General features: G+C 46.6%; 1 protein-coding gene across 1 annotated transcript in view; it reads right to left on the bottom strand.

Moving 5' to 3' along the window:
* INPP5B (inositol polyphosphate-5-phosphatase B) overlaps positions 1–15,862 on the bottom strand; it is a 76,920-nt gene that overhangs the window by 3,743 nt on the left and 57,315 nt on the right. The window contains 7 exon segments of the mRNA XM_015135734.3: positions 1,071–1,198; positions 1,816–1,900; positions 4,186–4,299; positions 9,074–9,309; positions 10,138–10,300; positions 12,059–12,169; positions 14,931–15,066. Coding sequence (XP_014991220.3) covers positions 1,071–1,198; positions 1,816–1,900; positions 4,186–4,299; positions 9,074–9,309; positions 10,138–10,300; positions 12,059–12,169; positions 14,931–15,066 — 973 coding nt within the window.

Genomic DNA, 15,862 nt, shown 5'->3' with positions numbered 1-15,862 from the left:
ACTTTATGAGAAGTCAATTTTGGCAGGAGCATAACTAGAAGGGTTGATCAGGCCCTGACCAATGAGTACTCCAGCTATCTGCATATCAGAATCAGTTTGGAAGCTTGAACAAAATAGATTCCAAAAGTGATTATGGGCCGGGCTCAGTGGCTCATGCCTATAGGCTGGGCTCAGTGGCTCATGCCTATAATCCCAGCACTTTGGGAGGCCGAAGCAGGTGGATCACCTGAGGTCAGGAGTTCGAGACCAGCCTGGCCAACATGGTGAAACCCCATCTCTACTAAAAATACAAAAATTAGCCAGGCGTGGTGGTGCACGCCTGTAATCCCAGCTACTCAGGAGGCTGGGGCAGGAGAATCACTTGAACCTGGGAGGCAGAGGTTACAGTGAGCCGAGATCGTGCAATTCATTCCAGCCTAGGTAATACAGCAAGACTCCATCTCAAAAAAAAAAAAAAAAAGTGATTGTGATTCAGTGGATTTGGGGTATGGCTTTAGAATCTCTATTATTGGCAAGTTTTCTAGATTATTCTGCCAAGGCCTGTTGTATGTGTGAACCACCAAGCTAGATCATAGAAAGTCTTCGATATTTAAGATCAGTAATTGGCAATAGAGAGCCAAGTATGGTTTTTGACCAACAGTCACATGACAATAGCTTTAGAATACACAATCTGATGGCAGTGTGCAAAACAAATCAACAGGAGACCGTGAATGCAGGGCACTGAGCCAAGCTAGGTACAATGAGAATGGAAGAGAGAGGATGGGGGATAGAGCAACGAGACTGGCAATGAGAATGGAAGAGAGAGGATGGGGGATAGAGTAACGAGACTGGGCACGCGGGAGGCAAGGAGAGGGTGGAGTCAGAAATGACTCAGGTTTTGAGGTTGACTCACTGGAATTAAGGTTGATGCCATTAAAAGAAACAAAGACATAAGAGAAAGAACAGGTTGGAGAAGGAAAGATAAGGTGTTCAGTTTCTGAGATGCTGCACTTGAGGAACTGTGTCCACTCTGTTCCCTCAGCCCCACGGGGTCTGGGGCTAACCACATGATGCTCAATGCTTCCTCTCACCTGTTTGCTTGCTGTGTAGTTGCCAGAACACTCCAAGCAGTTATGGTAGGCGCTGTAACAGATGACAGGCTCTGGAAGGCTCTCCAGGAAAAGCAGCAGGGCTTCGGCTACAGAATGATTGCTGGCAGCTTTTGGCCCGTTGTTAAGGAACCGATGATGCTGCTGCCCATGGTTAGGAAAAGGCCCAGGAGCAAGCACATGCCAGAAGTGCTGACTGCCCTGTCAGGCTCTCTGCTCAGGGCTAGGATGCCAGCCTAACTTCTCGAAGGGGCCACATTGTTTGTCAGGTGAGCCAGGCCCTCCTGAGTTCCTGCTCTATTGGTTGCTTAAAGTTGTAAATTCTTAGCCTGGGCTACATGGTGAAACCCTGCCTCTATAAAAAGTTCAAAAATTAGCCAGGTGTGGTAGTATGTACCTGTGGTCCAAGCTACTCGGGAGGCTGAGGTGAGAGGATTGCTTGAGCCCAGGAGGTAAAGGCTGCAGTGATCCGAGATCACACTACTGCACTCCAGCCTGGGTGAGAGAGATGGACCCTATCTCAAAAAAATAAAATGAAATAAAATTGTAAAGCCTTCTCTATGCAAACTTTAAATAAAACATGGTAGCTGAGGATACAATATCAGATTTTGAGCCATAAAATACTTTCCTTTTTCTCACCTGTCTCACTCACATTCTCTCTCTCTCTCACTCATATTCTCTCTCTCTGTCTCTCTCACACACGCACAGTTGAATGTCTGAAGGATACAGAGGTTATCAATCATTCCAGTATCCAAGCAGTCCCTGACATGTTCAAATTCTGACCTCAGGCCTGGTTGCTGAAACAGATCTTCCTGCAAAAGGGAACACAGTAACAAAACAATTATTTTCTCAGAAAATCATGAATGATTTCCTGACCTGGCAATATCACTAGCAGAATGCAAAAAGGAGCAGTGTGGTGAGGCCTCTGAATCACCCTGACAGATGATCTGATTTAGGCTGATGTGGCTAATTCATCTTGCAGGACTTCCCAGGCAAGTTTCTACAATAGGTCTTCAGGCATCTACTATAAAACTATGGGTAGGGCACACAACACACAAGAAGATCCAACATTGGAGAAAACATAAAGGCAGCTATGTTTCCTGCAGTAGTATAGAGGGATTACCCAGGGGGAAAAAAATGAAGAAAATATACAGTGCATAAGAGCATAAGAGAACGCTAACAAGGCACCTCAATGCTTTGGGCAAATAAGATTATGGCAGCGGTCAGGCATGTTGGCTCACGCCTGTAATCCCAGCACTTTGGGAGGCAGAGGCGGGTGGATCACGGGATTGAGACCATCCTGGCCAACATGGTGAAAGCCTGTCTCTAAAAAAATACAAAAATTAGCTGGGCTTGGTGGTACATGCCTGTAATCCCAGCTACTTGGAAGCTGAGGCAGGAGAATTGCTACAACCCGGGAGGTGGAGGTTGCAGTGAGCCGAGATGGTGAACTGCACCCCAGCTTGGTGACAGAGCAAGACTCCATCTCAATAAAAACAGATTATGGCAACAAAGCTATTTCCATTAGTCTCAGGATACTTTATGTTCATTTGTTTTATAAAATGACTTAATACCATGTAACTGTATTAATAATAACAATATTATATGTATTGCTCAAAAGTTTCATTTGAAAGGAGGGCTACAGAGAAAGTAGAATAGTACAGCACTGAAGAATATGACTTCTCTAGCCAGATTCACTGTATTCAAATTCTACCTCTGCCCATTTATCAGCTTGGGGACATTAACCAAGTTATTCACCTTTCCAGGCATCTGTTTCCTCATCTGAGAACTACTGTGAAAACTAGAGGCAATGCTGTAAAAAAGTTAGAATAGTGATTGGTACACTGCAACTCTCAATAAATGTGAGGAGGAAAAAAATGGAATATCATAAGAATGCATATTTAAAAAAAAAAAACAGATGTTGCTCTGAAGTGGTCAAGTGGGCTTGTAGTTGGTATAGGTCTCCCTGAAACCTACATAAACAGGTCAGTGAAACTAACTGATCTGATTAGTGAAGCCTGCCCTAGTCACTCTAGAAATCAGGCCTCCAAATTTGTGGCCCAGGGGTTGCATCTGGTCCCCTACCTCTGCTTGGTTTATCAACAAGTTGGCCCCACCCATTCCCAGAAGCTGGTGAGAGTTCCTGAAGGAGAGCGATGACATCCTGAGAGGCCTCCAGGCAGCTTTCCGGCTGGAGGACCCCAGAGGCCATGGGAAGGAACATGCTGTGCTGTGCCGGGATGGCCTTCCTATGCAACGCTGCTTCCCTTGGGGGTAATCAGGTACTGCATGTAATAGCAGGGCCTCTGGCAGGGCCTGGTGGCTCACACCTGTCATCCCAGCACTTTGGGAGGCTGAGGCGGGCAGATCACCTGAGGTCAGGAGTTGCAAGACCAGCCTGGCTGGCCGGGCGCGGTGGCTCAAGCCTGTAATCCCAGCACTTTGGGAGGCCGAGATGGGTGGATCACGAGGTCAGGAGATCGAGACCATCCTGGCTAACACAGTGAAACCCCGTCTCTACTAAAAAATACAAAAAACTAGCCGGGCGAGGTGGCGGGCGCCTGTAGTCCCAGCTACTCGGGAGGCTGAGGCAGGAGAATGGCGTGAACCCGGGAGACGGAGCTTGCAGTGAGCCGAGATCCGGCCACTGCACTCCAGCCTGGGTGACAGAGCAAGACTCCGTCTCCAGAAAAAAAAAAAAAAAAAAAGACCAGCCTGGCCAACATGGTGAAACTCCATCTCTACAAAAATACAAAAATTAGCCAGGCATGATGGCGGGTGCCTGTAATCCTAGCTACTTGGGAGACTGAGGCAGGAGAATCACTTGAATCTGGGAGGCGGAGGTTGCAGTGAACCGAGATTGCACCATTGCACTCCAGCCTGGGCAACAGAGTAAGACTCTGTCTCAAAAAAAAAAAAAAAAAAAATAGCAGGGTCTCCCAGGAGTGTGAAACATGGCATACTATCTATCCTTCCTCCCCTCCCTGGGTGAAGAACAGTTCTCCACAGGTTCCTTATGCAAAAAGTTCTTGGGGCTGATGGTCCTTCTCAAGGCAACCTGGCCTCAACCAGGTCTGAATGCTTAAACACAACCTACCTGCTGGATAGCATTTCGGTACAGGTAATCAACCATCATCCAGAGCTCTTTGGGGATTTCCATGGGGCTCTCCAACTGGCTGCCATCATCTCCAGTCCGTATTGGCATCAGAGTCTGGAAAACAATCAAGATCATGACAGAACTGCCAGGCTGGCTCCAGGAAAATGCATGGCATGGGAACGGCAAACCCACGGAAAAAGGAAAACATTTCACTGCCCCTAACCACACATTCCACAGACAGAAATGAAATCAGGTGGTATGATCAAGGAACAAAAGGTAATTTTTGAGAATCAGGAGAGGGTTATGACAAGCAGTTTCAATGAATCAGGTGAAATATGCACCATCTTTTTAGGAAAAAAATCATTCCTATAGCATTTCACTATAGAACCAGAGAGAAGATGTGGTCTGGTGAGGAAACAGCACAGACTTGGAAGTCCAAAAATCTGAGTTCAAGGCCCAGGACCACTGTTTTGATTTTTATTTTTTATTTTTATTTTTTTGAGATGGAGTCTCACTCTGTCGCCCAGGCTAGAGTGCAATGGCACGATCTCGGCTCACTGCAACCTCCACCTCCCAGGTTCAAGCGATTCTCCTGTCTCAGCCTCCCTAGTAGCTGGGATTACAGGTATGTGCCATCACGCCTTGGCTAATTTTTTGTATTTTAGTAGAGACGGGGTTTCACCATGTTGCTCAGGCTGGTCTCGAACTCCTGAGCTCAAGCAATCCACCTGCCTCAGCCTCCCAAAGTGTTAGGATTACAGGCGTGAGCCACCACGCCCGGTCTGATTTTTTTTTAATTGATTTATTTATTTTTTTAATTTTGAGATGGGGTCTTGCTATGTTGCCCAGGCTGGTCTTGAACACCTGGACTCAAGTGATCTACCCATCTCAGCCTCCCAAAGTGCTAAGATTACAGGCGTGAGCCACCGTACCCAGCCTCCAGGTCCACTGTTTTTATTTATTTATTTATTTATTTCAGACAGAGTCTTGCTCTGTCGCCCAGGCTCAGTGCAGTAGTGCGATCTTGGCTCGCTGCAACCTCTGCCTCCCGAGTTCAAGCGATTCTCCTGCCTCAGCCTCCCAAGCAGCTGGGAATACAGGCACCCGCCACCACGCCCAGCTAATTTTTTTTATTTTTAGTAGAGATGGGGTTTCACCATCTTGGCCAGGCTGGTCTCGAATTCCTGACCTCGTGATCCACCTGCCTCGGCCTCCCAAAATTCTGGGATTACAGGCGTAAGCCACTGTGCCCAGCCTCCAGGTCCACTGTTAACTCACCATATGACCTGTGACAAATCACTCTCCTTGATTGGGCCCGTTTTCATCTACATGATGAAGAAGAGGGAATTCAAGACTCCCTAAATTTAAAAATGCATTGGAAAAAAAGCGTACATATTACCATAGATATGCTCCAAATTAGTTCCCTTGTATTAGAATTGTCTCCATAGGAACCTTTTAGATCGCAGCAAATTTAGTTTAGGATGATAACCTACCAATGATGATTTAAAAGAAACAAAAGAATAATATCATTGACAATGGAACTTTCATTATTTTGGAGTTCATGGCTGAGTTTGTCTTCTTTTTTTTTCAGAGATAGGGTCTTGCGCTATCGCTCAGGTACTGCAGTCTTGAACTCCCAGTCTCCCTCCCACCTCGGCTTTCCAAGTAGCTAGGACTACAAGTGCACACCCCCGTACCCAGCTCATTTCTTAATTGTTTTGTAGAGATGGAGTCTCATTATGTTGCGCAGGCTGGTCTCAAAGTCCTGGCCTAAAACATTTCTCCTGCCTTGGCCTTCCAAAGTGCTAGGATTACAGTTGTGAGTCACTATGTCCAACCCATGGCTGAGTTTCTCTAATGTGCTGCTACAGACTGAATATGTATGTTCCTCTCAAATACATACGTTGAAACCTAATCCCTCAGGTGATGGTACTAGGAGGTAGGGCCTTTGGGAGATGGATAGAGCATAAGGGCTCTGCCCTGATGAATGGGATTAGTGCCCCTAAACAATACACCTCAGAGACCTCCCTCACCTCTTCTGCCATGTAAGAACACAGTGAGAAGATGGCCCTCTATGAACCAGGAGGTAGGCCCTCACCAGACACCAAATCTGGCAGTGCCTTGATCTTGGACTTCCCAGTCTCCAGAACTGTGAGAAATAAATTTCTGTTGTTGATAAACCACCCAGTCTATGGTATACTGTTATAGCAGCCCAAACAAAGACACGTACTATAAGTGAAATATTGAAAAACATGGCCGCAGTATTTTGCAGCTTTTCTTTCCTATCAAGAAGTGGAGGGCCGGGCGCGGTGGCTCAAGCCTGTAATCCCAGCACTTTGGGAGGCCGAGACGGGCGGATCACGAGGTCAGAAGATCGAGACCATCCTGGCTAACACGGTGAAACCCCGTCTCTACTAAAAATACAAAAAACTAGCCGGGCGAGGTGGCGGGCGCCTGTAGTCCCAGCTACTCAGGAGGCTGAGGCAGGAGAATGGCGTAAACCTGGGAGGTGGAGCTTGCAGTGAGCTGAGATCCGGCCACTGCACTCCAACCTGGGCGACAGAGCAAGACTCCGTCTCAAAAAAAAAAAAAAAAAAAAAGAAGTGAAGTTAGGAAGGGCATGGTGGCTTATGCCTGTAATCCCAACACTTGGAGAGGCCAAGGTAGGTGGATCAGCTGAGGTCAGGAGTTTGAGACCAGCCTGGCCAACATGGCGAAACCTCGTCTCTACTAAAAATATAAAAAAATTAGCTGGGCATGGTGGTGCACACTTGTAGTCCCAGGTACTGAGAGGCTGAGGCACGAGAATCGCTTGCAACCCAGGTGGCAGAGGTTGCACTAAGCAACCTTCCAGCTACTGGGGAGGCTGAGGCATGAGAATCACTGCAACGCGGGCAGCAGAGGTTGCAGTGAGCCGAGATCGCTCCACTGCACTCCAGCCTGGGTGACAGAGTAAGACTCTGTCTCAGAAAAAAAATAAAAATAAAAATAAGGGCCTGGCACAGTGGCTCACGCCTGTAATCCCAACACTTTGGGAAGCCAGGGCGGGTGGATAATCTGAGGTCAGGAGTTTGAGACCAGCCTGGCCAACATGGTGAAACCCCGTCACTACAGAAAATACAAAAATTAGCCGGGTATGGTGGCGGGTACCTGTAATCCCAGCTACTTGGGAGGCTGAGGCAGGAGAATCGTTTGAACCCGGGAGGCAGAGGTTGCAGTAAGCCACGATCATGCCACTGCACTCCAGCCTGGGTGAGAAAGTGAGACTCCAACTCACAAAACAAAACAAAACAAGCCAGGCGTGGTGGCTCACACCTGCAATCCCAACACTTTGGAAAGCTGAGGAGGGCAGATCACTTGAGATCAGGAGTTCAAGACCAGCCTGGCCAACATGGTGAAACTCCGTCTTTATTAAAAATACAAAAATTGGCTGGGTGCAGTGGCTCACGCCTGTAATCCTAGCACTTTGGGAGGCTGAGGCGGGCGGATCACCTGAGGTCAGGAGTTCAAGACCAGCCTGGCCAACATGGTGAAATCCCGTCTCTACTAAAATACAAAAATTAGCTGGGCATGATGGTGGGTGCCTGTAATCTCAACTACTCGGGAGGCTGAGATGGGAGAATTGATTGAACCCGGGAGACGGTGGTTGCAGTGAGCCAAGATGTGCCACTGCATTCCAACCTGGACAACAGAGAGAGACTCCATCTCAAAAAAAAAAAAAAGAAAAAAGAAAAAAAAAGTCAGGCGCGGCAGCTCATGCCTGTAATCCCAGCACTTTGGGAGGCTGAGGCAGGTGGATCATCACCTGAGGTCGGGAGTTCAAGATCAGTGTGACCAACATGGAGAAACCCCATCTCTACTAAAAACACAAAAAAAATTAGCCAGGCATGGTGGGACGTGCCTGTAGTCCCAGCTACTCGGGAGGCTGAGGCAGGAGAATCACTTGAACCCGGGAGGCAGAGGTTATGATGAGCCAAGATCACGTCATTGCACTCCAGCCTGGGCAACAAGAGTGAAACTCCGTCTCAAAAAAAAAAGTGGAGTCTTTCTCCACTCGTAGAATCTCTAGTCTGGCTTCACAACTTGCTCTACCAATAAAACATGGCAGAAGTGGCCTTGTATGCATTTTGGAGCCTATGCTACAAAAGGCCTTACAGTTCTTCTCTCATGTTCTTGCTACTGCCTACAGAAGCCTGAGCTAGCCTTCTGAATGATAAGCCCATGTGGTGAGTGAAACCCAGAGAAAAGCTAACACCAAGACATGTGAGAGAGGCCATCTGGAGCCCTCCGGCCATCACAGCTGCCATCTGATTATAACCACACAAATGGGGCTAGGTGAGACCAGCAGAAGACCCATATTGGAAACCCACAGAATCATGAGAAGCAATAACTCAGTGTTAAAAACTACTAAAATTTCAGGATGGCTTGTAGCACAGCAATATACAGCTGATACACTAAGCAAGCTCTAGGAGGCTGAAGAATGTCTAAGTCCCTAGGAAGGTAGGCATAGGAATATCTTGTTTTTTTTTTTTTTTTTTGAGACGGAGTCTCGCTCTGTGGCCCAGGCTGGAGTGCAGTGGCCGGATCTCAGCTCACTGCAAGCTCCACCTCCCGGGTTCACGCCATTCTCCTGCCTCAGCCTCCCGAGTAGCTGGGACTACAGGCGCCCGCCACCTCGCCCAGCTAGTTTTTTGTATTTTTTAGTAGAGACGGGGTTTCACCGGGTTAGCCAGGATGGTCTCGATCTCCTGACCTCGTGATCCACCCGTCTCGGCCTCCCAAAGTGCTGGGATTACAGGCTTGAGCCACCGCGCCCGGCAGGAATATCTTGTTTGACTGGCTTGGCTGCTACAAAGTTCTAGATGTTTCTTTGTGGCATATTACTCACCAGCTCACTAATAGTTTCAAGTGGTAGGTCCAAGATTGGCTCTCTCATGTAACACAGTGTATGAATGGGAGACCCGAAACAGCTGGGCAGGTAATTCCCAGACACAGATAAAAAGTAATCCTTTCCCCTGTCCAAGTGCAAAACCAGAATGTCCTCAATTTTGTCTTCACCCGAGTTGAGCTTTGTAGCTGTCGTCTTATTTACGAAGAGCTCCAGTTCAATCTCAATGTCAGAATCTGCAGAGAAATTTTAAAAATAATGTTGACTGAGGGGAGGCCAAGAGGAAAGGGGAAAGAAAATAGGAGGGAAGCGGGTAAGCCATAAAGAGTTAGGAAAAGGAAAGAAAAGGTATCAGCCAACCAACAAGCATCTAAATGTGCTTAGCATGCAGGAGACATAAGAACAAAGAGTTTATAGTCCAACTGGGAATATGAAAACAACAAACAAAAACATTTGAATAGACAAATGCTATAAAATTCAAGTACTAAGGAGCATAGCTCAAGCTAGAAATACTAACAGAATAAGAAGACATGGATCAAAGAGCCTTCCCTGAGCCAGGTAAGATGAAGATGCCTGATTCAGTAGAAGTGTAATGCAATTATCAGCCTATGAATTATCCACAAAACACCCTTCATTGTTCCATCACATAGTACCATGCAGAGTGCGAAGGAGAAGTCAGGAAAAATGTGGATGGTACGTTCCAGAGCCAGATATAATTTCTGGATCAACTTCCCCATTATCAAGAGCAGATAATTGGGAGTTGATTATAGCAAGATAGCAAAATGGTTCCTTTAACAGCAGCACCTGATTTACAGCAATCTTATGTTTTCTCTTTCTGTGAAATTATGGAACATATAAATGACTGAGAATGCTTTTGAAACTGAACTCATGCTCCCCACTATTTTCTATTTTATTTATGAATGGGTTCATCTATAGGGCTTTTTAAAAAGCCTCAAGCAGAGAATAAAACACTCAAGCAAAAAGCTCATTTTAGGAAAATGAGCAAATATAGAGTAAGGCATTCCCCAAACCAGATACCAAGAAGCTAGGAACAGAGGGCTTACCAGGCAGGAGGAAGCCTCTGCTGGGGTTGGCATTCAGCCACTGCTTACAGTAAGACTCTTCATCAGGCTTGTTGATGAATTCAAAATGACAGGGTACTTGTCCATTATGAATTGTAAAGGATTCTACTTTCAATTGCATGTACTTCACATTCTGAAAACAGAACTGGGAAGAAGCCCGAGGCCAGTAAAAACCAGTGCCCTTTCCTCGGCAACCTGCCCAGCCACCCCAACTGGGCAATCCTTACCATGGAAAGAAAATGAAGGACCATCTCTTTTAAATGTTTCTGCTTTAAGTATTTACCTGGGAGGCCACAGTTCCCACTAAAGACTAGTTATCTGTGTTTAACCCAAAATCCAAAAATTCCATTTGTTTTTGTATGTCTATTTCCTGAAGAAAGTCAAAGTTTATATCTTCTATACGCAAAAACCATTTACAAAATACCCTTCACAAATTCCACTTCTACACATGAAGATCAAGCCCATCCTTCCAAGTAGCTGGACAACTAGGGCATTAAAAATGCCATCTGCGGCTGCCACAGTGGCTCAGGCCCATAATCCCAGCACTTTGGGAGGCCAAGATGGGCAGATCACTTGAGCTCAGGAGTTCAAGACCAGCCTGGCCAACATGGTAAAACCCCATCTCTACTAAAAATGCAAAAATTAGCTAGGCATGGTGGCACAGCCTGTAATCTCAGCTACTGGGAGGCGGAGGCAGGAGAATTGCTTGAACCTAGGAGGTGGAGGTTGCAGTGAGCCGAGATCATGCCATTCCACTCCAGCCTGGGTGACAGAGTGAGACTCTGCTTAAAACAAACAAACCAAACAAAAAAACGCCCTCACCTTAAACCCCGGTTTAACTTTGTAGAATGTCAAGTTTAATTGATCTTCCATGTGGCTCTTCCACAAAAAACCTTCAGACCTTATTCAACCTCCTATATTACCTATTCCTTTTCTATACTGTCTTCCCTCCCATCAACTCATGGGTATCCAAACTCAATTTAATCTCAAAGCAAAGCATCAGTAAGAAGAAAACTCCATTGCAAGAATACACAATAGTTATTCTAAAACCAAAACACATTTTGAACCGTATTCTGGTTTAGAAGAGCAGGACATGATGACCTAAGCCAACAACCTCTCTCTTCTCAGCTAACACCATCAGCCTCACTTTATTTAGAAGCAGTCTATGAAAAGACCACAGTCCAAGAGTGCTATAGGTGCCTCCTAGAACTCTGAGCTCCAACAGATGAGGAGATTTAAGCTCTAGGAATAGAAGAGCCCAACGCTTTTTTTTTTTTTTTTTTTTGAGACAGAGTCTAGCTCTGTTGCCCAGGCTGGAGTGCAATGGCTGGATCTCAGCTCACTGCAAGCCCCGCCTCCCGGGTTCACGCCATTCTCCTGCCTCAGCCTCCCGAGTAGCTGGGAGTACAGGCGCCCGCCACCTCGCCCGGCTAATTTTTTTTGTATTTTAGTAGAGACGGGGTTTCACCGTGTTAGCCAGGATGGTCTCGATCTCCTGAACTCGTGATCCGCCCGTCTCGGCCTCCCAAAGTGCTGGGATTACAGGCTTGAGCCACCGCGCCCGGCCTTTTTTTTTTTTTTTTGAGATGGAGTCTCACTCTGTTGCCCAGGCTGGAGTGCAGTGGCACAATCTCGGCTCACTGCAAGCTCCACCTCCCGGGTTCACGTCATTCTCCTGCCTCAGCCTCCCGAGTAGTTGGGATTACAGGCGCCCGCCACCACGCCTGGCTAATTTTTGGTATTTTTTAGCAGAGACGGGGTTTCACCATGTTAGCCAAGATGGTCTCAATCTCCTGACCTCGTGATCTGCCCACTTCGGCCTCCCAAAGTGCTGGGATTACAGGAGTGAGCCACCACACCCGGCCAGAGCCCAGTGCTAATATTCTTAACATGTCCTTCCTACCTCTCGCTTGGACAGGGACACAGAAGGAATGTTGGCATTTTCCATCTTATCCAGGGAGCGAACAATTTCCTCCAGAGTCTTCCGGTAAAGCTCGTCATTTACGACCCTCACCTGAAAGGGAAACATCAGAGACTGAGTACCTTGGCTTCTGCCCATTTCCTCTTTCTCAGTATAGAGGGCATTCACAGCACTGGGAAATAGCAGTTGATAGCAACACAGAAAACAAAGGCTATAGATTTAATTAATTAATGAACTCCATTAACAATTGACTTAGAAGGATCTACCAGAGGCAAAGCTTGTGGTACAGGCATCTGCTTCCTGGTTACCAGAAAAAAGACGTGGAAGTGAAAGCGTGGTTAGCAGTTAGTTCTGCCAGGTCTTAGGCCCAGGGCAGAAAAATGTTTGCCCAGTACCTAGCCCTCTTTTGCTTGCTGCCACCAACAGGCCAGCAGTGAGAACCTTTTCTAGGGCTTTGATTTAAAGCAGTGTTTCTTAAGCTTTGTTTGTTTGTTTGTTTTTGCAACAAGGTCTTGCTGTCACCCAAGCTGGAATGCAGTAGAGTGATCTTGGCTCACTGCAACCTCCGCATTCTGGGTTCAAGTGATCCTCCTACCTCAGCCCCCAAGTAGCTGGGACCACAGACACAAGCCATCATGCTCAGCTAATTTTTTTATTTTTTGTAGAGATGAGGGGTTTTGCCATGTTGCCCAGGCTGGTCTTAAACTCCTGAGCTCAAGCAATCCACCCACTTCAACCTCCCAAAGTGCTGCTATTACAGGTGTGAGTCATTGTAATGATAATAAAGTATCACTGTAAATAGATAATAAATAAATGAGAAGGCCGGTGTGGTGGCTCATGCCTGTAATCCCAGCACTTGGGGGGCCAAGGCAGAAGGATCACCTGAGCCCATGAGTCACTTGAGACCAGTCTGGGCAAGATAGCAAGATGCTGTCTCTTAAAAAAAAAAAAGGCCCAGCGCAGTGGCTCAGGCCTGTAATCCCAGCACTTTGGGAGGCCGAAGTGGGCAGATCATGAAGTCAGGAGACAGAGACCATCCTGGCTAACATGGTGAAACCCCATCTCTACCAAAAATACAAAAACTTAGCCGGGCATGGTGGCAGGCTCCTGTAGTCCCAGCTACTCGGGAGGCTGAGGCAAGAGAATGGCGTGAACCTGGGAGGCGGAGCTTGCAGTGAGCTGAGATGGTGCCACTGCACTCCAGCCTGGGCAACAGAGCGAGACTCTGTCTCAAAAAAAAAAAAAAAAATTAGCCAGGTAAGGTGACACACACATACAGGCATGCCTGTAATCCTACCTACTCAGGAGGCTGATGTATGTGGGAGGATTGCTTAAGCCCAGCAGATCGAGGCTGCAGTTCGCTGTGACTGTGCCACTGCATCACTGCACTCCAGCCTGGGTGACAGAACAAGACAGTGTCTTTAAAAAAAAAAAAAAAAAAAAAGGCCGGGCGCAGTGGCTCACACCTGTAATCCCAGCACTTTGGGAGGCTGAGGTGGGTGGATCACGAGGTCAGGAGATAGAGATCATCCTGGCTAAGACGGTGAAACCCCATATCTACTAAAAATACAAAAAATTAGCTGGGCGTGGTGGCAGGCGCCTGTAGTCCCAGCTACTCGGGAGGCTGAGGCAGGAGAATGGCGTGAACCTGGGAGGCAGAGCTTGCAGTGAGCCAAGATCGTGCCACTGCACTCCAGCCTGGGCGACAGAGCAAGACTCCATCTCGAAAACAAAAAACAAACGGGCCGGGCGTGGTGGCTCATGCCTATAATCACAGCACTTTGGGAGGCCGAGTCAGGTGGATCACGAGGTCAGGAAATCGAACACCATCTCTACTAAAAATACAAAAAAATAGCCAGACGTGGTGTAATGTGCCTGTCATCCCAGCTACTTGGGAGGCTGGGGCAAGAGAATCACTTGAACCTGGGAGGAGGAGATTGCAGTGAGCCAAAATCGCGCCACTGCACTCCAGCCTGGGCGACAGAGCAAGACTCCATCTCAAAAAAAATAAAAAATAAAAAAATAAAAAGGAAAGGAAGAAAAAGATGTCGACCTCATAGGTAATCAGGGAAATGTAATCTAACATAATAAAATATCTGCTTATTGGGTTGGCAAAAATTTTGAAGATTGATAAAACCCAATATTGGCAAGGGTATGGGAAAATAAACTCATACATGGTTGGCAGAAGTATAAAGTGGTAAAACTGTTGTGAGGATAATTTAGCAAGATCTAATAAATTTAAAATACATTTTTTATCTAAACCGCTAATTTCATCTCTAATAATTTCATTCTATAGAAATACACTGATACACAAAGACACATGTGAAGGGTGGTCACAACAGCACTGTGTATAATAGCAAAATTTGGAAATAACTTTATGACCATCAATACATACATTATGGCTCATCCATACTATGGAATACTTTGAAACCTTAAAAATAATGAGAAGGACGCTCTACCTTCACTGTCATGGAAAGATCTCCTAAGACATATTCAGTTGGGGGAAAAAAGATGTCCTCAGAGCAAAATGTATAATATGATCTCTTTTACAAAAAAGGAAAAATATCCTCAATGTTGTATACAGAATACTGACACACCCATTTATAAACATGTAGAGAAAGGTCTGCAAAAAGACAGTTCAAAAATGCAAAAGGGAACTTCCATGTATGAGGAAAACTACAGAGGCATACTAAAACAAACTTGGTTAAGTTGTTAATAACTGTTTTAAATTGTCCTAAAAAGGGCTTCCTCCCATTCAAAAGGAGAGGAAGAAACCAGAAAGACAAGAAATGGTCTTAGTTGTGAAAGCCAATTCCCTCCAGAACGATTACAACAGATACCAGCTGCCACCTACCCCGATGTTAAACACTGAGCTGACAGGCTTGTGGTCACTGGTCTTCAGGGCCATGTGGCTCTGGTAACTCAGCTGAGTGATGTTCTTCCCTTTCCAGAGGATCCGGTCACACCAGGCGGGAGCACGGCACTTCTCACTGAAATGCAAAGTCCACACTGGAAGTACTCACAGAAACAGCAGTGCCCGCTGCCTGGCAAGTGCCCTGGCTTAGGCGGGGAGTGATGAATCAGGGCCTTCATGACCACATGGCTAAGTCATCTGAGGCAGCAAGAGCAATTCAGGCCCATCAAGGGATAACATGTATCCTATGAGTATCATCCAAAATAACTATGAAAGCTCAAAGCCAAAACAGAGTTCAGACTGATTCTCTGATCTTTATCCTCCTATGAGAATCAGGAGGGAATAAAAAAACCAATCTGACAGTAAGCACTCTACTGTCTTTTTTTTTTTATTTATTTATTTTTAATTTTTCTTTTATAGAGATGGAGTCTTGCTCTGTCACCCAGGCTGGAGTGCAGTGGCATGTCCTTGGCTCACTGCAACCTCTGCCTCCCAGGTTCAAGCAATTCTCCTACCTCAGCCTCCCAAGTAGCTGGGACTTCAGGTGTCCTCCGCCACAGCTGGCTAATTTTTTGTATTTTAGTAGAGGTGGGGTTTCGCCATGTTGCCCAGGCTGGTCTCGAACTCCTGAGCTCAGGCAATCTGCCTACCTCGGGCTCCCAAAGTGCTGGGATTACAGGCGTGAGCCACCGCACCCAGCCTATGGTCTTTAAAAGATCCTGGTTAAGGCCAGACGCAGTGGCTCACGCCTGTAATCCCAGCACGTTGGGAGGCCAAGGCGGGGGGATCACGAGGTCAGGAGGTCATGAGGTCAAGAGATTGAGACCATCCTGGCCAACATGGTGAAACCCTGTCTCTACTAAAAATACAAA

The sequence above is a fragment of the Macaca mulatta genome, chromosome 1 (genome assembly GCF_049350105.2).
Source record: "Macaca mulatta isolate MMU2019108-1 chromosome 1, T2T-MMU8v2.0, whole genome shotgun sequence".
Classification (NCBI taxonomy): domain Eukaryota; kingdom Metazoa; phylum Chordata; class Mammalia; order Primates; family Cercopithecidae; genus Macaca; species Macaca mulatta.
This window is presented reverse-complemented; position numbering and strand designations above follow the sequence as displayed.